This window comes from Euprymna scolopes, chromosome 1, assembly GCF_053919585.1.
Source record: "Euprymna scolopes isolate OS-2025 chromosome 1, ASM5391958v1, whole genome shotgun sequence".
Taxonomy (NCBI): domain Eukaryota; kingdom Metazoa; phylum Mollusca; class Cephalopoda; order Sepiida; family Sepiolidae; genus Euprymna; species Euprymna scolopes.
The window spans coordinates 11,259,618-11,284,269 of NC_136482.1; the positions used below are offsets into that span (position 1 = coordinate 11,259,618).

At 33.9% G+C, this 24,652-nt stretch overlaps 1 protein-coding gene across 1 annotated transcript in view; it reads left to right on the plus strand.

Moving 5' to 3' along the window:
- Positions 1–24,652, plus strand: part of LOC145278789 (short transient receptor potential channel 7-like) — a 570,160-nt gene that overhangs the window by 476,909 nt on the left and 68,599 nt on the right. The window contains exon 12 of the mRNA XM_080130690.1: positions 18,827–19,025. Coding sequence (XP_079986816.1) covers positions 18,827–19,025 — 199 coding nt within the window. The remainder of the gene's footprint in view (positions 1–18,826; positions 19,026–24,652) is intronic.

The following is a 24,652-nucleotide window of genomic DNA, read 5'->3' on the forward strand; positions in this document are numbered from 1 at the left end:
GTGTGTGCGTGTGTGCGTGTATAACTCCCAATGACCAACGAAATATAAAGGTCATATGTGTGTACACCTCTCCTGGTCAAAAAATATTAATGGCTATGTTAGGATACTTCTGTCAAATAGGATACTTGTATACGGGCTTTCAATATATAGCATTCTTCAAACCACTTTTACATTATTGAGTTCCGGTCATTAACATATTACATTGAATGAAATCTATTTAAATAATCACCTCGATGACATTACTTATTCGCTATAATAGCTTCTTTTTTTATTATTATTTAGTTTATTTAAATTTCAAGTTAGATTTCATTTAACTTATTTTATCTGAAATCTGAAACCGTTTTATTTTCAAACCAAAACTCAGAAAACCAAAACGGGGAAATAACTGTGATAGTTTAATTGAAAAAATGTTTTAAACGGAGCACGTTATTAAATATTTCCTGTTTTTGTTTTCATTTCGAAATATTATTCTAAGCTGAATTATTATTTTTATTTTTAATTTGGAGGAAATGTTTTTTGCATGTTCTTAATTTTTAAGTAACCTTTTTTATTTCATAGAGAAAAATAATTAAAACTACTGTCCTAATTTACTTGCATCCTCACGAGGGCAGAGTTAGTCAGAGACACATGTGAACAAAATCTATCATCCCCTGCTGTTTTTGTTTTTTGTTCATAAATTTAATCGATGTTGCCCAGGATTTTTTATAATAATTATACCATAGCAAGTGTGTTTAATTGCCTGCGAAACAGATTTTCTTTATAATTTATTTAACATCGTAAATTAAAAATGGTCAATTTTTACGACGTGACCCAGCGTCGTTAAACCCCTAGAAAAAATGGCCAATGTAAAGTTTCTTTCCAACTCCTCAAAAAACTTGAAAATGACGACTTTTAATGGTGTTCGATGGTGCTGAAAACGAGGATCACCTTTAAATTTGGGGCAGATAAGTAGTTTTCATGATATTAAAAATTACTTTTCCAAAAAGTGGGGGATCAGTCATTTTCCTATATAAATTTAACATAAAATTGGCACCCACTTTCTAACCACCTAATAATTTCTTCATATCATAAAACACATTTAACTGTGATATCTGTTTTCAGCACCATCGAAAACCGAGATTCGTTTATTTTTAATAATTTAGGACGTAAATAATGCTGTCAGTAAGTTTACACTAGCAGTTTACAAATATATATTTTTGTTTTTAATTTTTTTTTTTTGAAGTGGATATTTAATTATAGAATTTGTATAGTTTTTACCAGGTGCTTCTCCAGTTTACTTAAGCGCCTCCAAGTGTAAACAGAATTTTTGTGAAATATTAAACTGCAGAGGCACCTGTTCACAACTATACAAGTTGTATAATGAAAAAGAACAAAAAAACAAAAGTATGGTTTTGTAAACTTACTAACAACATAATTACGTCCTAAATTATGAGATGAAAAAATGAACGCATCTCTTAGTAAAAAAGAACAGCGCCAATTTTCAGGGGTGCTGAAAACGAATATCACAGTTAAATTTATTTTATGATATGAAGAAATTACTTGGTGACCAGAAAGTGAGTTCTCATTTTACGTTAACTTTATATAGGAAAGTGATCCTCCAATTTTTGAAAAAGTAATTTCTTCATATAATGAAAACTACTTATCTGTCCCAAATATAAACGTAATATTTGTTTTCAGCACCACCGAAAACCATTAAACGTTGTCATTTAAAACTTTGGGGGTGGGGAGTTAGAAAGCAACTTGAAATTGACAAAAAAAACTGTGTTTTTGTGGCCTAATACGTTCAAGCAGTCTTTATAAATAATATGAAAGAAGAAATTTTGAAAAAAAAGCTTTAACATTATAGCGTGGGAGATAACTTTTCGATATAAATTTAACGTAAAATGAGCACCCACTTTTTCGCCACAAAGCGTTGAACCAGGCATACCATCTCTAGGCTTTTTTCAAGTTTGGCGATCGCGAGGGTGGGCGGATAAAACATGACAAATATAAACATTTTTAGTTTTTTTGTGGTGGGGAGGGGCGGGAATTACATTTGAAACATAAAATAACGATAAATGTAATTAATTTTTATGAAACCATTCACCTAACAATTTTATAAACAGAACGTACTCCAAAATATGACAAATTCAACTGGGGGGAGGTTACATTAGAAATATAAAATGCCGAAAATGTCATTTAATTGATTTTGGAATTAATTTTTGATAGTTTTTTTTTTTCTTTTTTTTGCGATCGCACGGGTATTCACTGCTATTTTTATTGAAACAAAAGTTGTAATGATTTATTTTTAATTATCTTTTCTTGGGGGGGATCTTTCCAGTACGGAATATCCGGAGAATAGTTTCTTCTCTTTGTAGCCCTTCTGCCGAAATATCTGGTGGAGAGGGTATCACATAGTTCTTTTTTGGGCGATTACATTTACATATTTTCATCCGTTCTTTAATTTTTGTTGTAGGGGTATCAACGTTGCCCATGATGAAAATGATTAGTATACCGGTGTGTTTCAAACAGAACTTCAGGCAACGCTGGGTTGACATGAACATATATATATATATATATATATATATACATATATATATACACACATATACATATATATGTGTGTGTGGTAATATATATATATATATATATATATATATATATATATATATATTATTGATATATATAGGGAAGTTATAAGGATAAGAATGAGATCGATTCTTTAAAAGGAGACTTATTGGGATAATTGACAAATTGACAAATTGTTTTGGGCTTATTTAGCGTATCAATAAAATAAGAAAACGACAATATAAAAGTATATACCAATGTATACAGATTTATTCGTTTAATCAATAAGGATGATACATCAATTAGCCAAACCAGCGACCTCATAACGTTTAGAACGGCTTTCAAAATGGAATCAACCAATCTCTTTGTGTTAAGAACGGTTTTCCAAATAAACACCCTTTTTTCTGCATGAAGGAGGGGTTAGTCATTTTATGTATAATGACAGAAATATATTTCACAGCAAATTAATTAGGTTTGTGACGTATTTGCGTTTACAAATAATTAAAATATCTAAATTACACTCGTGTATCTTTCAAATATATATAAAATTAAACTACAATTATATTTTGGTTTGTGACCTACGTGGGTTTATAAATAGAAGCAAAGCGTTTGATATTAGTTATTGGCCTTGCGAGCCTACAAGTGCAAAAAAAAGTTTTAAAATTAAGCAACTTCTATATGGAAAAGTGCAAATAGCATCTAGTAACGTGTTCAGCAAACAAAAAAAGTTTAAAAAAAAATACTGGCAGTTCCAAGGCGCAAACACAGAACGTGGAACGCTAAGTGGAGAAGGAGGCGAAGAAAAAGTAAACACTTTTAGTGAATTGGCCACGATTAATTCTCGCTGTAATTGGTTTCGAATTAACCCTTATAACGCGTGAATCAATTAGTGACCCAAATAAAAGTGTAACACACTGATCTCTCTCTCCCACCTTCTGTATCTCTCTATCTCTAACTATCCCTCCCTCCCTCCCAATCTCTCTGTCTCTCTCTCTCCCTAATGGAGTAATAATTACGAAGCAAAGGAAAGGTAACAAATCAATTGTGTTTTACGTTTCAGCTAAATAAATGAAGTCATGAGTAAAAAGAAATATGTAGAAATAACGGAGACGGGAGTGAGTTGAATGAGAACCAGTTTCACGTAGCTGTGTAATGTCCGTAGATGATGAATGGATATAATAACAGCATGAATGGGTTACTTTAATGGCGGAAATGTCCGGAAATGTAAACTTATTGTAGCTTATTAGTAAGTAGTAAATGTAGAGCAGAAGGTTCTAAAGAAATGAATGGATGTGTAACAAAATGGCGGCTTGTTTTAAAGTGGCGAATCGTTCGTTTAATGATGGAAGAATCGAATAGCAGGATTTAAGAATGTCTACTTCTGAGCCAATCAGCTGAGCCAGATTTCGGCAAGGAAGATATTATTATTTGTGTAGATGAAAAGTGGTAAGAGTAGCCGATTCGCATATCCCTCTATATTTACATTATAAACCATAAAAGCAGCAGCAGCTGCGACAGTCAATAATGGCGACGCTAAGACAAAGATGTTCGTCGAGTTAATACAAATGAACTCAATAAATACACACATCAATTTCAAAGCCCATTCTCTCACATACACACATCAATAGAATAGCTCGTACATCACTTCAACCAAGGAAACCGCGAGATAAGGCTGCACAACAAAAGAGAAAACCAAAATGTTAAACACAGTATCGCAGTAAACGCAACTTAGACAGCATATTAAGGCAAATAAATATTACACAAAACATTGCAACAATTAAACACAAACTAGGTTACATTCACAATTTATTCAGCTTTAAATTGATATAACACATGCATACATACACCAAACAGACGATTCCCTACAATGCATTAAGACACAATAAACAAACACAATTAAAATAGCAAAATATGAGCTAATTATCAGTTTGCCCTTTGTCTTCAACTACGTCCACGACACCACTATATAAACACTAGCCGTCGCGACAAAAAGTCAGTCGCCCAGAGTCACAGCAAGTCGACCAGTGTGGGATAATTATCGGCTCCGTCGGATTCCCCCTCCACCCCCGACATTAAATCCACTTTCACGCGTGCATCATCCATCAATTTCTCCACGTGGAAACACCAACAGAGAGAATTAACATTTTTACTTCTTATTTCATCACAATTTCAAATTAGCGCCCGACTTTTCTCTCCTAAGAAGTAGAAACATTAACTTTACAATAAAAATCTTCTTTCTTGAACATTCTCACATCCTTACGAACTTTGAACACTTTGTTTTGCTTTCTCGTTAAGTTTGTTTTTATAAATAAACGATTGAAAAATCAATCATTTAAAATTTGAATACATATTGTTTGTCTGGTTCCTTCTCGCCACCATACGCTTATTCATAATATAACAATATGTATGAATTCAGTAGCCAGTTAATTATAGCATAGACTTAGGAAAGTATGAAAAAGAATGGGGTCGTAACCGGATTTATGGAATAGGGGTAAAATTGGAACTACTTCCTATGTAGGTAATGACGATGATGAAGAATACTTGTAATCTCTTCTCTATATAAATAAAATGAACTCATTTTTCCCGTCTGATTTTGACATTAATAGGATTAAAAATCAAGATATTTCATGCAAATATAATATGCACAAACGGCAGAACAATATCTGAGGTGTGTTAGAGGCTTATTATTTCTCAAATTCCTCGATAATCTTAGATTTCTATACTTTTTCTGCTGAGAAGTCACGGCCAAAATCGGTTAAGATCAATGGAAGTGGTAAAATATTTTCTCTCTAATAAATTCCTCCTCCCCCTGCCACCACTTAACACCGTTTGGGGATCGTTCACAAGGAACAGTTGAGAAGAGAACACCGGTTTGGCTTCGTAGTTCTTTCATGTAAAGTTATTTAAAATCACTAAACTAAGCTGCAGTGCTCTGTGGCGTAGTGGTTAGCGTTCTGGACAATTCACATTATATTTTCACGTTCGCGCCGACCTACCGTAGTCGTTTTTTTTTTTTTCCTAAACAACTGGAATGGACTTTTCTTGGTGGCCGAACTGTTAACGTTGCAGATGTTTTTTTTTTCACACTTTATTTTCCTACTTTTACTCATGACTCCGGGTTTGATCCTTCCTACTTACCTACCATAACATTTTTTTAAACTCCCCCCCCCGTCCCGGAAACAAACACTCGGGCAACGCCGGGTACCCCCGCTAGTGTTTTAATATTACGAAATAATGTGTCTAAAATAACGTTCTATAGTTAAATAAGGTAATGGCTAATAGTGTAAACATAATAAATTTGTATGTGCCATCTGTTGTAAACCCACAGTAATTTGGTGCAGAGGGGGGAAAATGCGCCTCTTTTATTATACATAGGAATGAAATGTGTCTGTCATGGTGGGGTTTAAAAAATGCGTATAAAATGCGTAACTAAACTTTTTGGGGGCCGGATATAGGGTAATTGATTGAAATAAGATACTCATTTAATCATATGTCTCAATTGATAGAATCGATGGAAGGAGTTCACTTGAAATAAGGAATCTATGCTAGGTCCGTATATATTAATAGTGGTATCGGAATTACAAGTTAGCATGAAAATAATGTAAGAATAATTAGAAATAATATAATAAGATCATAAAATGAAGTAATAAATTATAACAAAATATATAAAAGTTATAACTAGATAAGGTTAAACATAAACAAATGATAAGATAAGGGATAAAGAATATAAAAGAAATATAAGATAAAAAATACAAAAATATAAAAAAATTATAGAATAATAATAAATGTATAAGAAGCACACGGTTATTAAAAATAAAAAATAAAAAAAGTATATATAAAAAAGTATAAAAATCCAAGTTATACCCTGTCAAAAGTCATACCCTGTCAAAAGTCATACCCTGTCAAAAGTCATACCCTGTCAAAAGTCTTGCATACATCTAGGGATACAATTGTACTAATAAGCGATTATATACTCTAGAATATCGTTTAGAATTGCAAAATTAAAACATAAACTAACTTTCGTATATCCTTATTTACTTGCGTCTCCTCTAGGGAAGAATAAGACATAATATTGGTTTTAATATTGGAATGTCAACTTCCCAAAAAGAAGAACTGTGAATTGGGATATACATGTGATAAAATGTATAATTCTACAGAAAATTGTTCACTAATCGAAAATATGATGTACTATATCGGGACAGATACTACACTATACTATTTGCCGAACGGTGTTCAATAAAAACTGAAGAGTCTTTCATATGTGGCAGATTATAGTTTTTCTAAACGTAATATTTCTAGATGGTTTTCTGTACTAATAACTGGTTACCTATAAAGGCCAAAATCTACTCGAGAATAAGGGTCAATGAAATTTATAGACAAGCTGTTGAATGATGAATATTATGAAATATTCCATGACTTATTAAGAATTAACATTAATTAAATTTAATATGTTATTTTCTAAAGCAAACGTTAAATCCTGAGAACAATATATTTTTTAATTGTGACCTCGCTATCGTTTCGCAATTTAATTCATATCCACACCGATATATCATTGAAACGAAACTAATCGATGAAAAAAGAAAAACTAATCAATAAGAGAAAAGGCAAAAACAATCAATAATATAACACACAATTAATCACTGAGTACAAGAAAGCAAAACTTTTTCACATGAAGGAAAAAAACTAAACTAATCGATATTTAGGCAACACTAATTGATAAGAAAAAAACATAAAAAATAGACAGAAATCATCAATGAATAAAATAAGACCAAATTAATTCATAAAAAGATAAAACTACTCGATAAGCAAAGAAAACCAATGAGTAAAAAGAAAGGAAAAACTAATCGATTATAAGTCAGAACTAATCGAGAGATAAAAGAAAACAAATCTTGTCGATAAGAAAAAAAGACAAACTATTGCTACCTCAAGTCAAGCATTCATTTTAGTGAGATTAATATTTCGACGAGATGAAGAAATGAAAAAGAAACAAACCAAGTTATATATTCATAAACGTTTTGTTTTTATTTCAAGATTTCCTCAGAATGATTAAATTGAATAAAATAAAATACCAGCATAATATTTGATAATGTGATAATTGTGAAGAAGATGTCTTTGGGTCATTTCTGAACGAAAAAAGTTGTTTACATTTTTAAATATGCCCAGCGTTCTGGAGTGAGATATTTTTTAACATCATATCGCAGTTCAGACATTTTAAAAGATATGATGCTATTTATTTTCTTTTGGGAATGAATATAGCTGTCATAATTAAAATGTGGATGTATAAAAGAAATGAAATGAGTGCATATTTGTTTTGTTATGTATTGACTGATTTATTATTATAGGTAATATTTAATATTAGTTCACTTATTAAAAGCGATAAATTGTATAAACCTCCTCGCTGTTTAATTATGTTTGAGTTTGCGCTGATTCAAGACGTCGCTGTCGTGAGTTATTTGAAACAAATTTAACGAGTTTTGTTTGTTTGACGTTGAATGTACATGCTGCAACGAATGAGAGAATAATGCATTCAGGCAATTGCTATTTTCCCTATATAATGTATGTTCGTTGAGTCTTTTCTGTAGTCTAATTTGATGAACGTATACCTTGGTTTGTGCCTTTTCCAGTTTTACACCCCCCATATATATATATATATATATATATATATATATATATATATATATATATATATATATATATATATATATAGTAAGTTATAAAATATATATGGCGATTAAGCTACACTGAATATTTCGCGTTTCACCCACTCTAGGATTCTTCAGGCTCATGCCTAAAGTGGATGAAACGCGGAATGAATATTCAGTGTAGCTTAATCGCCATATATATTTTATAACTTACTAACTAGCTCTACCTACGTATTGAACACTGTTGAAGTAAATACTTAAAGTTTACGCATAAATTGATACCTTCGTATATTAATTTTATGTGAGCAAACGAAGTAGTTATATATATATATATATGTGTGTGTGTGTGTGTGTGTGTGTGTGTGTGTGTGTGTGTGTGTGTGTGTGTGTGTGTGTGTGTGTATTGAAATAAATAGCTTGGAGAGGCTCCATGTTTTGACAAGCTTCTGGACTTGACCTTTACTCCTGATTTGAAATGGAACAGGTACATCAAATCCATTGTCAAGGTCGCTGGAAAAATGGTGGGATCCTTCTATCGATCAAGTAGATATATCGCTGCTTATGCAATTCACTATCTATATACGAGTCACATACGTCCAAAAATGGAGTACTGCTGCCAGGTCTGGGTAGGAGCTGCTAGAAAGACCTTATCCTGATTTGAGAGCGTTCAAAATAGACTTCGTAGCTAAATAGCCTCTTCCTCATAGAAGAGACGTTGCGAGCCTGTCTCTACTTTATCGTTATTTTCATGGCAAGTGCTCGTCTGAACTCCAATCTATGGTGCTCCCTCGTCAAACACTCGCATAGCTGAAAACACTACCACAACTTCCCCCCACACTCTTTATTTGTACCTAAATCTGAACGTAGATTCCATGAACAAAGCTTCTTTCTTAGAACTGCACGCTTGTGGAATTTTCTTCCGTTTGCCTGCTTTCCAGCTGACTACAATATGGTCGACTTCAAGTCTAACGTAAACAAGTTCTTGATGAGCTTTCCTCTTAAGTAATCCAATTTACCAAATGTCTCTTTGACTACTGTACACTCTTTAACCCTTATCCTCAAGTGACCGCAGGGTCTTGATAAGTGTAGACTCTTAGATTAAAAAAAAATACTGGAAGCACATAGCAAAGGTTGCTACAAAAATGCGGGCTTAATTGCTACTGTGCTAGAAAATTGCCCACAACAGATATCCTATATTTTAACAATGCAACAATTCATCTATGCATAAAGTATTGTTGCCACATCTGGACTGGTGCATCTACCGCTTGTCTCACATTGTTATGCAGGGTCCAAAAACAAGTCTCTCACTATCGGCCAAGTTTCACCCTCTGTCCTATCACCGCAATGTTGCATCCCAATGCCTTTTTTACAAGTACTTTAATGGAATGTGCTCTGTTGAACTCATAACACTCGTGCCAAATTAACGTACATACTCCTGACTAACCCGAAAAGCAGCAGAATCCCATCCTTCACTCTTGATATTCGTAGATGCCGGGAAGCATTCAACTCTAATAGTTTCTTTCCTTATACTGCTGGAATTTTCAATTCCCTATCCGTTTCTTGTTTCTCTGCCTATGCTAACCTGCAGAAGTTTAAATGTAATGTGAACAAACATCTTGCCATTGACCCTCCTACAGTTCCCTATTAGATACGATTCTAAATAGTAGTTAATTACGTTCCAGTTGGCAATATGTCTTGTTTTGGGTGAAAAAGAACAAAATATGTCATTTACATTATTTGACTTTTTGGCCAAGATCAAAGTGTAGTATCTGTTCTTCAGATGCGGCACTTCCATTTCTCGTTCTCTTTCAGTGAAGGAGAAATCCTTCACGACTGAGATAATTTTTATTTTTGTACCTTTTCTCCGCGTTAAAAAACGACCTTGGTGTCTAACTCTGTCCCGTGGGGAGGCATTGTAAATAGGTATTTTATTTGACTTTACATATATTTCAGAATTAATGATCGACTCATTAATAAATCTATGATGTACATTTTAGCGAAATGTAATTTGGTGTAAATTTTGTTCAGTTTATGAAAAATATGAAAGAGAAAAAAAACTTGTTGCATTAAAGATAGGGAACTTTGGTTTTAACAGATTTAGTCTTGGGTAAATGGAGTTATACGCACGGGCATGCAGACACACACACACATACATATATATATATAATATAAAGCTGAATGTGTGTGTGTCTGGTCACGAATAGGCTCCTATATGGTTGACTATTTTAAAAAACTTATTACATATAATGATAGAAGATGTATAGAGACACAGGAATGGGTATGTTTGATCTGGCAGAACGGTGGTTTCTTAAAATTGTGGTCTGCGTTTGCGCCTGGTCTGCAAAGTATGGAAATAAAAAATTTAAAAATGTAAAAAAACGTTTACAAGTGTTTTTGCTATAGATGTACATAATAATACTTTGATAAGTATGTTTTAACTTAAATAGAGATGGTATAATAAAATTGTGGGGTCTTCATTCGCGCCTGGCCTCAATAGAATGGAAATAGGCACAAACATTAATAAAGACTTTTCATATCTATCTGCGTAAGTATACTTTGATAATTATGTTTCAGTTTGAAGAAATCTGGCATAATAAAATTATAGGGTGTTCGTTCGCACCTGACTTCCATAGAATCGAAATATGTCACAAAATTTAACAATATTAAAAATATAAGTGTTTCAGTATGAACAGGTATGGTATAATAAATTATGTGGTTTATCTATTTTATTTTTACTTTCATCATATTTTGCTTTGGTTTTGATACCCCCAAATTCGACGCAATCTCTTTACAACCCTTCCTTTTCATAAGCTATCATACTTTCATAAATCAGAGTCCATTTTCTGTAGGCTGCTTTTGAACCCAGTCAACGACGGGTACGTTTGCTAATATATATATATATATATATATATATATATATATATATATATATATATATATATATATATATATATATATATATAATTTATTAATTAAGTCCAGTTATATTGCTAAGGTACTCAATACGCGTGTAAAGTTATTATATACTTAAATTTATATAAACACTCTGAGAAGTCTACGCAGATCGATCAACGCTTTTAAATTGTTCATGTATCGCCAGGACTCCAAATGAGCTTTGTTGTCAAAATACCAACTGAACGGCTAAGAGTACGACTATCCTTCCTTTTCTTTTGCTAATTAAACGCAGAGCCATTCTCCCTTTTGTTAACTGGGTCAGCTATGTACAACTAAAAGTCTGCTTAGTTTTGTTGTGCGCTATTTCTCCTCCTTTATCTTAGTAAAGCGGCCACCAAAATAATTTCAGATTTAATTTTTTGTATAAAATAAAATACGTATCAAGTGCGCTTTAAAGACAAATAAAACATGGCATGAAGAGAAAAGGGGAAAACAAAGAAAGAAAACAACACACTGAGGATGGGGTATAGCTCCGAAATATTTATGTCATACATTTTAAACAAGTAAAATATTTGTTTATTTTCATAATATTACGTTGTGGTTTGGCTTTCAAGCATACTTGATGCGTATTTTATTTTATTCAAATTAAATCAGCGTTTCCAAATTGTTTTTATTTATTGTATGTACTTAAGAGAAAATAGATAAGAATGAGAAATTAAAGTGTTTATTTGTCGGTAGGGTTAGTAAAAACTCTATTTATAGACAAACATATATAAATTCGTGTACACAAATGAATCATTTTACATTCTTATACGAGAAGTAATTAAACTATATATATATATATTTATTTATTTATTAACATATACATGTTACACATATTAAACACATACGTGCATATATATCTACATACACACACACACACGCGCACACACACACATATATATATAAATATATATATACGCACATACAAAAATATAACACAGTGAAAATATTCCTAAACTTACATACATACACACCTACTCCTATATATGGAATACATACAAATAAATGCATATACACTCATACATATACATACACATATATACATGTACAAACATGCATACATGCACATACACATGCATATGCGTATAAATACTTATATAGATATATAGATACACAAACACACACACACACACACACACACACATATATATATATATATATATATACATCCACCTTAACACACGCATATATAAAAATATGGGCACGTACTCACATATCCTAATTTACCGCTTATATATATATATATATATCTATATATATATATATATATATATATAAATATATATATATATATATTAGGATAGTGCAAAAATAATATATACCGTACTTCGGGGTAATTGCGCGAAAAGGGCTCCACGTATATAAAGAGCACTTTTTTTAGTTGGCGCAATTACCCACGTATTTGGCGCAATTACACCAAAGTATGGTATATAGTTGAACGTCGAAAACCGACATTATCTTTGCACCAACGATATATATATATATATATATATATATATATATATATATATATATATATATATATATATATATATATATATAAACTTAATCTCTCTTTCCAACTCAATTTAACGATAACTCCCAGCTCAACTTAAAATCTTTCATGCATTAATCTTGTACAAAGGACCGAAATTGATTTTGCAAAACCTATTATGTGACCACACGCAAATATAACCATAAGATAAATGTGCAAGGCGAACCGTGCCTATGTATTTACCACAGGCGTATCTAAATCAATTGGATGTTAAAAGGACACACAGCAGAAGAAAAAAGCAGTGCCACGCGCAAGAGACACACTAACCAAATAGAACGTTACCATACGAACGCACTCACATGCATAATCATACATTGCCCAAGTAGGAATGCAATTACATACATATGTACATAGCAAAACACATAAATGTTCTACTATATATATATATATATATATATATATATATATATATATATATATATATATATATATGTATATATATATATCCATATACAAACATATACAGACAAGTATACACATGCACACATATAATCAAAAATACAAACTTACAAATACACGTGCATATGTGTGTGTGCGCGCACACGCGTGTGTGTGTGTGTGTAATCAAGCAAACATTATTGAAGCCAACTGAAATACTTTGTTTTCTTATTTATTTTTGTTTTTTTTTTGTTTTTTCTTCGATTTCTCGTATAAACTTTTTGTATCGAAAATGAAAGATATTAATAAAAGTGGCATAAGAATCACGAGCGCTTTCAATTCGACTACGAATCATCGTCAGGTGGAATTCGTGGAATTAGTGGAATTAGTGGAATTAGTGGAATTCGTGGAATTGGTGCAAAAAGTGAAAGATAGAAACGTATAAAGTAAAATTCTCAAGTGATGGCCGGTTAAAAAATAAAAGTCGATTAAAATTCGGTTAATAACTACATCGATGTAAACTCTGAATTCTAAAATCTAAGGGTCTGTGAAAAGCACAGCAATTCAACTCCATGACAGGCATTTTAGTATGTTGTTATTGATCTCGAATAAAATGTTATTAATTGTAGAGTTCTGCATTCCAATATAAATTGCCTCGAAATATTTTTTACGTCTTGGGATTAATTTCATGCTGAACAATTTTAGTGTTATCTACAAGGATTTGTCTTAAGTTGAGGGGGGGCACTTTTTCTATTTTTTTATAAATGCTGATATATGGCATTAGCATTGGTTAAATGCATAGTCAGACAGCGCGAGAATATTGTTGTTGTATACCCAATGTATTAGTTTCATTATTATGATAGTTACATTCTCCTAGACGACATTTGAACTTACATACGACATTGGTTTGCTCTAATGTATTTTATTTTATTCTAAAATTCATTCGCTTTCGATTCTGGTAAAACATATTAATAAATTTAGCATTATTGGAGCTCAGACGAGCGCTTGTCATGAAAATAAGGATAAAGTAAAGACAGGCTCGCAACGTCTCTTCCGTGGGAAAAAGGTGGCAAGGAAGAAAAAAGGGTATACCTCACTAAGCCACGAAGTCTATTTTGAACTCTGTCAAGTTAGGATGAGCTGCTTCTCGGAACTCCTGCCCAGATGTAGCAACAGTACTCCATCCCTTGGTGTACTTTGCTTTTATACAGGTAGTGAATTGCATTAGCAGTGAGATATCTACTGGAATGATAGAACCATCCCATAAGCAGAAAAGGCGGTGGTAATGCTTGGGAAAATGAATAGGCAATAATTCACCACACCTCAATCTCATCTAAAAATAGAAAGTTTTGTAATCCTTGCCGACCTCCAGAGTACTTTTAAAATCAACATAACCGTGTTTGCCCCCCACTCATCGGCAACACATGGCGTCACTTCCAGAAAATGACTCAGCAGTTTTTCGAAATACATGATTTCATTATAAATTGTTTGTATTTTTTTAATATGGTTAAATAATAACTATATTATATTATTTCAGCACGGCCCGTATTCCTCGCCTTAAAAATATGTATGAAATAAAGTAAAAATGAGATCGTAAAAAAGATATATAGGTTTGTTTTCATAGATATAAATTTCAAACCGCGAGTAAAATTTACGTATGATTTCATTTTTTTGTTGTTTTTTTTATACAAAGACATAAAAAAGTAGTTCGTGTCATCAGTTAAAATTGAAATAAACAAAAAACGAGCATTCCAGCCTGATAAAAATTTTAGAAATGAACAGAATGTACGCGCATGCGCATAACAAACGAAAATGTCAGCTAATGGTTAATGAACATTTTACATGTAAATTTGCCGATATCTGTATGCGATACATATGCATGTAAGCAAAAATATTATTCCCTATTAACCACCCTTGGTGCATAAATATTATTTCCTGGGAATGTCAGGGCTATGCGACCAGTAGTTTAAGAGTTTACCTGTTAGATATTTACACACACATACGTCTACGGTTTCATTTATATAGAGGATAAACTACATTATAAATAAGTACCAAGTATTGACATTAACAGTATTCAATACCCTAGTAGTAGTAGTAGTAGTAGTAGTAGTAGTAGTAGTAGTAGTAGTAGTAGTATGAAAAATATTCATGGCAACTAAGCTACACGAATATATCCTGTTTCATCTCCACGGGCTAATAATTTTACAAAATTCATGATTCATCCACGCACGTGGTTCCCTGCGAGGATGAAATCTGAACGCATTTCTGCAGCTTAATTTTCATAATTTTTTTCACGCTGTGCATGTGCATATATATATATAGGTGTATGTATAACGTATCGTATATTATGTATTAATCCTATTGGTATAAAGCATTACTCTTATATATTGATTAGAACTTTCTTGTTAATCTATAGGATGCGTATGAAGCAAAAACATATGAGTTCTATAATTTGTCTTGTTCTCGGTAAAAGTATGACTTTTTTTATATTCCACATTTAATTTAATTGTGGTTATAAAAATAAAATTGGCAAGAAGCAGATGCGATCATAAAACAGTAGAGGACATCTGTTGATTTTAAAGAGAATGCACTTAAATATTGGGTTTAATGCATGTAGTTATGGCTAAAATTTAATACTGAAGAATGTTAAAGGCGTATGTCTCTAGATAACGTATAGCTTTCTTTCTCTGCTCCCTCTCTATTTGTGTTTCTTTTGTTCTCTCTTGATCTCTCGTTGTTTGTTTGCTGTGCACGCCGTTCTTTACATTTCATCTTGTATCACAGTGATGAATACCAAGGAACTGAAAGGGAACAAATAGCAATGTTTTTGATATCTAAGATATCAAAAAAATATTGTAGTCTATCAAACCAATGAATCAAAGAATCTCTCATTTCGTATTAATTATACAACGAAAAAGAAATTACGATTCCATCGAGTCTATTTTATGCCCGACAGATATATGTTTTATAAAAAATAAATTTCACAATGTACACTTGCAGCTTTAGCTAATCATATCGCTGTTTTGTTACACCTAATCTTCTGATAGACAACTAATGTGTTTTTTAATAGAACACTTAATATTTATTTTATTAAATAAAAGCATATGCATGATTCTTTTTTATGTCAATTATTTTAATAATGATATTACAAATAACACTATTCTACCTCAAAATTATTAGTCATCTACGCCCGACCACCCAAAACTAGTTGTGTTGACATGGGTTAGCACCAGCTAAATAGGCATGAAACGTCAAAGTGGATGGGAACACAGAGAAGAGAAAGTACTAATCAGAACTCTACTTAATGCGTGCGAAGAGGTTTGGGATTATCAGGGGGCTTGTATCAAACAAAATTCTAGTAAAATATCAATGGTCATTGTCTGCGAGAAATCAATGACATACGGCTGCTGCAATAACGCAAAGACATTTGCACAGGTTATTGAAAAAATAGAGATTATTAGAAATTTGGGGAGATTTGGCGTCGTCCAAATCCCAGAGTATACCACCGGTCATTACCAGTGAATGGTCTTTGATGATGAACCGTGTGAGAACTAGTGAGTATATAATAATAAATTTATCTCACTATTACTTTCCCAGGCCTCTGTAAATGTTAACTCATGTTTGATGCTCACATACTTAATGTGTTTCCATCGCTTGCAGAGATGACTGTGATCATGTAATTGTTTCTGGGTTCCAAGAACGTTCATCAATCAGATCCACGTTCTAAAGTATATCCCGCAAATAGTGCACCTGTGAAATTGTTCTGTAGACGAGATGCTCACTGCTCTTCTTTTCCTGTGGTTGTTAAGTTGTTCTCATTGATTAAGAGGTGCAGGTTAAAACTCTTAATTTCTCCAGTTCGAATCGCACAAACAACGAAACTGGTGATTCCCCGAGAAGAATTAAACATATGTATAAAAAATAGGGGTAAATAGTATGGCAACACACACAGAAAATCCGTGTAGCTTGATTGCAATATATATATTTTCATAACTTACTACCTAGCTCTACCTGTGTTGAAGTAAACACTGAATATTTACGCATAAAATTATATCTTCGTATATTAATTTATGTGATTAAATGAAGTAATCATATATATATATATATATATATATATATATATATATATATATATATATATATATAAGGGAGTGGAGGGATTATACTTCGTACTTTATGTCTACAACGTGTGTTAGTGAAGAGATTTATTTTCAATAATAATTGTTTTAGAAATAATATTACATAGAAAATGTGGTTTACGCTGAAGTCTTGAAGCATATGTGAATAAATATATCCTAAAGTCGTGTACTTCTAAACTACAATATATTAACAAGAATCCGAAATTGTTGATTATCAACAAGTGTTTCACACTCCCATATTTATATCCCCCATTTTATATCGACTGATTGCCTGCTTTAGTTGTGGATCCATCGTAGTACACTAACAGGAAACTCACATGCCTCTCGCAGTGACATTGAATTCTTCCATGCAAAAACAATTGAATCAATAAATATTCACAGACGCCTGTTGAACGCTTATGAAGCCGATACAGCACAGTTAAGAAATGAATTCGTCGATTTAAGACTATTGACAGAGATATGAGTGTCTCTCCGAACTTTGACGACCGAGCTGGCAAAAGACCATTAAGAATAGTCGTGACTATGTAGAAAACTATATTCTGGAGCATGTCATTTTCGATCGATTTTATTATGCCACCGCCGTTATTATTGCTCTTCAACATTTTAGTTTTTGACTACAGGAATAGAAGGCTTTACTTTTATTTTTTTATGTATGGCGCACCTGGTTAAATTTGGTGTTTAATTTTTATTTTCACTAATGCAGCTTTTTAAAAATTTTGTGCGCGTTTTTATTCAGTTAATGTACCCGAAAACTATTACTATTTTTTCCTAATTTCAAGGAAGATAGATGACAGGTCAGATGTTGGTTTCATAAAAGTATTTTTTGCGTTAATTTAACTGGATTCAAACTTCAAACATCTCTGTTACTATTCCATGTCGTTTGCCACCTTATTACTTAATCAATAGAAATTAAACCTTATTACTTAATTAATAGGAATTAAACCTTATTACTTAATTAATAGGAATTAAACCTTATTACTTAATTAATAGGAATTAAACCTTATTACTTAATTAATAGGAATTAAACCTTATTACTTAATTAATAGAAATTAAACCTTATTACTTAATTAATAAGAATTAAACCTTATTACTTAATTAATAGAAATTAAACCTTTATTACTTAATTAATAGAAATTAAACCTTATTATTTAATTAATAGAAATTAAACCTTATTACTTAATTAATAGAAATTAAACCTTATTACTTAATTAATAGGAATTAAACATTATTACTTAATTAATAGGAATTAAACATTATTACTTAATTAATAGGAATTAAACATTATTACTTAATTAATAAGAATTAACTATTAAACTGGTGACTCTTTTATTAACCTTGTCTAGGAGCAAGAGACTAGTGGCAGATGCACCAGCCCAAATATGACAATAATACTCCATACATGGTCGAATGGTGGCCTTATAGAGGTATATGATACTTTCGGGCGTTAGTAGCTTTCTAGCACGGTAGCGAGAACCTGCCTTCTTCGCAGCAGTCCTGGCGATACTCTCGATGTAATTGTTCCAACTCATGTTTCCTGAGAGCGTCTGGAGAACGCTTTTTTTAACGGGTTTACGAGTTGAAAGTAATTCATCACGTGTTTTAACGAGTTGAAAGTAATTCATCACGTGTTTTTTTTATTGTCTTTTCAGTTTAGACAACACGTTTCGGACGGTGTTCTGGTCACTATTTGGCCGAGGTGAACCGACTGTCGTGGAACTGCAAGGCTTTAATCACTATTTTACACAGAACGTCGGTTATTGGATATTTGGTGCCTACAACATCAGCACAGTGATCGTCTTACTCAACATGCTGATTGCCATGATGACGAGATCTTTTGAATGTATTCAGGTAAGAAGCAATTGCATACAGTTTTGTTTGAACTGATGTGTTAAAATATAATTTTGCTTATTTTTCATTTTGATGTACGAACTAGTAAGGCTACTCGGCGTTTCCCTGTGCCATAAAAATAAATATTATAAAGTGTTTAACCTTTACATATTAAAACTGAAATCTCTCTTCCTTTCTTTCTAGCCGTTCCTTTATGTTTCACTTTCCTTATTTTTCCCCCTTTTTTCCCCTAACCGTTTGGTGCTATCAGATCCCGACGTCTTAAAGTTTTAGCTTCCAAATAGTGGTGCTATTGTTTTTCTCCTTCCCCTTTGTAAAACTCAATCATGTTCTGCAATGCCAAAAAACAATAACATTTCTCTAGAGAATAACCAAACGAAACACCATGAATGAATATGCGAAGGTTTAAAGGAACTTGAAAATTATTGAATTCATCCCATCAATCACCCTGGACCTTTCTTTCTCCATCGCCTAGCCTATTCCGCCTTTCTGTTTTATGCGCTGAAAATAATAATAATAATAATAATAATAATAATAATAATAATAATAATCATTGTTATTATTATTATTATTGTTAAGTTTTGAGACATTGTGTTGAACAAAGATGGCGGCGTTCTCCAGATCAGTAACCAAGATGGCGGCCAAGAATCAAATGCGATCTGTGGCGTAGTTAACCTGCTAAGTTCAGATATATTGTGTTGAACAAAGATGGCGGCGTAGTTCAGATCAGTAACCAAGATGGCGGCCAAGAATTAAATGGAGTCCGTGACGTAATAAACGCCGAACTGATTGAATCCAAAATTCGACAATTTTTATAATAATTTTGGGACGTTTTCATTGGTTGTTTAGCACAGCCGTTGGTTATAAAAATGATTGGCGAATCCATTCGTCTCATACCCCCATTACTCTCTTGAGATGATGGGATGTGTCTCATAGCGGCTTCGGTTGCAGGGAAACAGGGTAGTACATATCAAGGATTCGTCACTTGACACTCAGCCCAACAGGTGAGGGGCCGGGAACCGGCCCAGCACCTGTTGGACTGAGGTACACCGCCTGGGTAATACCTAGGAGGTCCACCCTCCCAGGCCTTGTCACCGGGCTTTCCGGTGGGGCAAGTTTATTGCTTGCTGCCTGAGGCGCCCCGACCGGGGAATGCCGACGGGGTTACTCAGGCAATTTTTAAAAATGCAGGAGTACCCCTCCTTTAGGGGAGTCTGCTGGGTTCCCACTTTCCGGCCTTGTGCCACATAATGCTGATGTGGGCAGCATTTAAATATATACCCCCATTAGTCCTCTGATGGGGAAGGTCTCCTAGCGGCTTCGGCTGCAGGGAGACAGAGTAGTACACGTCAAGGATTCGTCACTTGACACTCAGCCCAACAGGTGAGGGGCCGGGAACCGACCCAGCACCTATTGGACTGAGGTATGCCGCCTGGGTAATACCTAGGAGGTCCACCCTCCCAGGCTTTGCCACTGGACTTTCCGGTGCAGTAAGCTGATTGCTTACTGCCTGAGGCGCCCCGACCGGGGAATGCCGACGGGGTTACTCAGGCAATTTTTAAAATTGCAGGAGTGCCCCTCCTTTAGGGGAGCCTATTGGATCCCCACTTTCCGGCCTTGTGCCACATTTTTCCGAGGTGGGCGGTAAATAAATAATTACCCCCATTAGAAGTCAAAAACATTTTACAATTATTATTATTATTATTATTATTATTATTATTATTATTATTATTATTAGACCTTGAAAACAAAACCAATTCTACCAATGTAAAGGGAAGATAAAAGAACAGAACAACCGTATCCGACGGAAAGAAAACGCTACTGAAACCAGATTTGGACAGAGCGACAGGATCATAATAGAAATGCCGAATGGCTTAAAAACATAAAAGATGAGTCACAGCAAATCAAACAAGGAACAGAGAATGCAAATTAGCAAGGAAACCCTAAAAAAAATCCTTCAAAAAATAGTAAACTGGAGAGCACCAGACCACGATGGAATACACGCGTACTTGTTTAAAACATTCACAATACACCATCAAAGACCAACTCAAAACCTGAAAAGATGTATTTACGAATCAAATGTGCCAGAATTGATGGCCAAATGTAGCACCACACTGCTGTAAAAAGAGTCAGCAAGGGAAAAAATTCCCAGCAACTACAGGCCCATAACATGTTTACGTACAATGTGAAAAATACTAACGCACGACTGAGGGAACAAAGTTATCATTTTCTTCATAATCGCAAGGAACAGAAATGATGCGGAAAGTAAAAAGAGGAACACATGACCAATTATACATAGACAAAAGGATTATGAAGAGGGTAAAAAGTAGAAAATAAAATCATAGACCGGTTAAAATAAAGCGTATCATAGAATGTCACAAGTATATATAATGTAAATGCCCGAGCATGTACAAAATACCAGGCAAGATTATCAATTGATTATAAATGCAATGGGAACATTGAAATGACAGCTGTTGGCAATACATAACTGAGATTAAAATATAAAGTAGTATTTTCCAAGGTGGTTTCCTATCATCACTACTGTTTATTATAGCCATGATGCCCCTGAACAATATACTAAGTAAATCTCGAGCCTGATACAAGTTCACAAACACAGATGATGAATGAACTAAATACAGATAATGAATGTACATGGCTGATCTGGAATTGTTTGCAAAAACTAAGAAGGGAACTAGAGACGCTAAGAAACATGATCAGATTCTTTAGCGAGGATATTCGAATGGAATTTAGTATGAAAAAGTGCGTAATGCTAAGCATGAAAAGGGGAAAACTGTAAAAAGCAGAATTTATATTGCTACTTAATTAAACAGGGATGAGCGCACTAGATAAATATGTAGCAACGAATATTTAGGAGTTCTGGACTCAGACACCATCAAAGCAATAGAAATGAAAGAGAAAATTTGAATTGAATTTTTTTTTACATGGAGGTCACCACTTATCAAGGCCCAAGGGCCACTCGAGGATAAGCGTTATTGCGTGTGCAGTAATCAATGGGATAGTGTAGTAATAGTATTGGAGAATTGATAAAGTGTCATTACTTAAGGGGGCGGTTCATCAGGAATTTGTTTGTGTTGGACTTGAAGACATCCAGGTTGAAGTCGGGAGGGAAACAAGCAAGCGGAACAGAGTTCCACATGCGTAAGAAAGAAGCCTTGTTCATGGAATCTACGTTTTGATTTAGGCACAGATAAGGAGTGGGGAAAATTATTGACAGTGGTTTCAGCTAGGCGGTTGTTTTTTGTAAAAGATTGGCGAGGGGGACCACAGAATGGAGCTCAGACGAGCAATTGACATGGAATTAACTATAGAACAAATATAGGCTCGCTACGTCTTTTCTGTGGGAAAGAGGTTGTAGGGAAGAGAAAAGGGCATCCCCCACCAAGCCACGAAGTCTATTTTGTACTCTGTCAAGGCAGGATAGGCTGTTTTTAGCAGCTCCTGCCCAGATGTGGAAGCAGTACTTCATCCTTAGTTTTTATATAGATAGAGAATTGCATCATTAGTGAGATATCTTCTGGAGCGGTAGAAGGATCCCACCATTTTCCCAGCGACTCAAAAGTACAAAAAATCTCCTCGAACCTAAACTATATAGTAGAAATCTAATTAAAGGTATAGACACATGGCCAGTGTTACTAGTAAGATACTCTGGACCGTTTATAGGTTTGACCAACGGCTGTTATTAGGGATTCAGTTTCTCTAGTTATGTTTACTTTTTGTAGCTATGTCCAGGTGTTTTCGTAAGTCTCAGGTTTGTGAATCATATTAATCGTCAGTATAGCTGTTTATCTTGCCAAGACTGGAAGAATCTTTAACATAATTAAATCCTTCTAAGATAAAAGAAAAATCCATGTTGTCATCGATGGTCGTACATCCAAACAATATGATATAAATGCTGGAATGCCTCATGGGTCTATCCTTGGACCTCTATTATTTCTAATATTCATAAATGACCTCCCCGACAAAATTGTCTGTGAGATGGGTATATATGCTGATGATACCACGCTCTATAACCGACACGACAGGAAAACAAATGAACACATATCAAGAGAAATGACAAACACTAGAGGATGACCTCCGATCTGTAGTGGAATGGGCACAAAAATGGATGGTCACATTACATGTTGCTAAGACTAAACTTGTTTCCTTCAATAACTACAAGAAACCCTCTCTACCACCAATAGCAATGGCCAAAGACACTTTATCTGAAAGCACATCCTTTAAACCCCTCAACCTAATGTTCACAGGAAACATGAGTTGGAACAATTACATTGTCAGAAACGCTGCGAAAAAGGTAGGTTCTCTCTACCGTGCTAGAAAGCTACTAATGCCCGAAAGTATCGTGTACCTCTATAAGGCCACCATTCGCCCATGTATGGAGTATTGTTGTCATATTTGGGCTGGTGCATCTATTACTAGTCTCTCGCTCCTAGACAAGATTCAAAAGAGTCGTCAACCTAATAGGTCCTGAACTGTCATCTAAGCTTCAGCCTCTATCCCATCGACGAAATGTAGCATTCCTCTGCCTGTTCCACAAGTATTTTAATGGTGAATGCTCTGACGAACTGCAAGCACTTGTAACCCCGACAAACCTGGTAAGCAGCAAAATACCACCCCTTCACAGTAGAGATCCCTAGATTTAAGAGAGCCTTCTACTCCAATAGTTTCTTCCCCAGAACCTTTGGACTTTGGAATTCCCTTCCAAGTTCCTGCTTTCCCAATTGTACTGATATGCAGAAGTTCAAGTGTAACATAAACCGACATCTTGCTGCCCAACTCCCCACATAGCACCCCTGTAGCTTATGTCCCTGATAATAGCCCCCCCTACAGCAAAGTGGCAATGTGCCTTGTTTGAGGTGAAATTGCAAAAAAAAAAAAAGAAAGTTTTCTTTTACTCGTCTTTTTCTGGTTTTTTTTTCTTCAGTGTCTCTTGCTGCGACAATTATTCTTTCGGTTTTCTGCGTTATGTATTTTTCTAATTCTTTTTTTTTTTTTCATGTCATTCACAGTTTTCTATACAAACTAGTTCTCTTCCGCCGTATTTCCTTTTCATATTAAATCCCTCAGCATCATTCTTTGGGTGTAATGCATTATGCATGGTCATAAGTTTCCTGGTCTTCTGATCGCGAAGCTTCGGTCCTCCTTTGGTCCATCCCATACACGTTACGTAGTATCTTACTAGTGACACTGAGTATGTGTTAATACCTTTTATTAGGTTTCTACTATATAGTTTAGTTCTAGGAGATCTGCTATGAATTATTGCTTTCTAAGTTTCTCTTTCATTTTTAGCACTTACATTATATTTGCATCCATAACTACCAAAGTTTTGTATGTGTCATGTTCACCTATTGCTCATCTTCGTTTGGTTGGGTAGTTCAATACCTTCCATTGCCCCCAGCTTTCCCCTTCACAACTAGCAGTGCACATTTTTCTATAGCAAATACCATTCGGATATCCTGGTTGAATATTCTGGTGGTGTTTATTAACCTCTCTAGTTCGGTTTTGGTTCTTGCAAAAAGTTTCAGATAATCAATGTACATTAGGTGGGTCATTATTTTATTTGTATTGTGAACTTTCATCCGACTAGGTATTTTCTTAGAATATTCGAA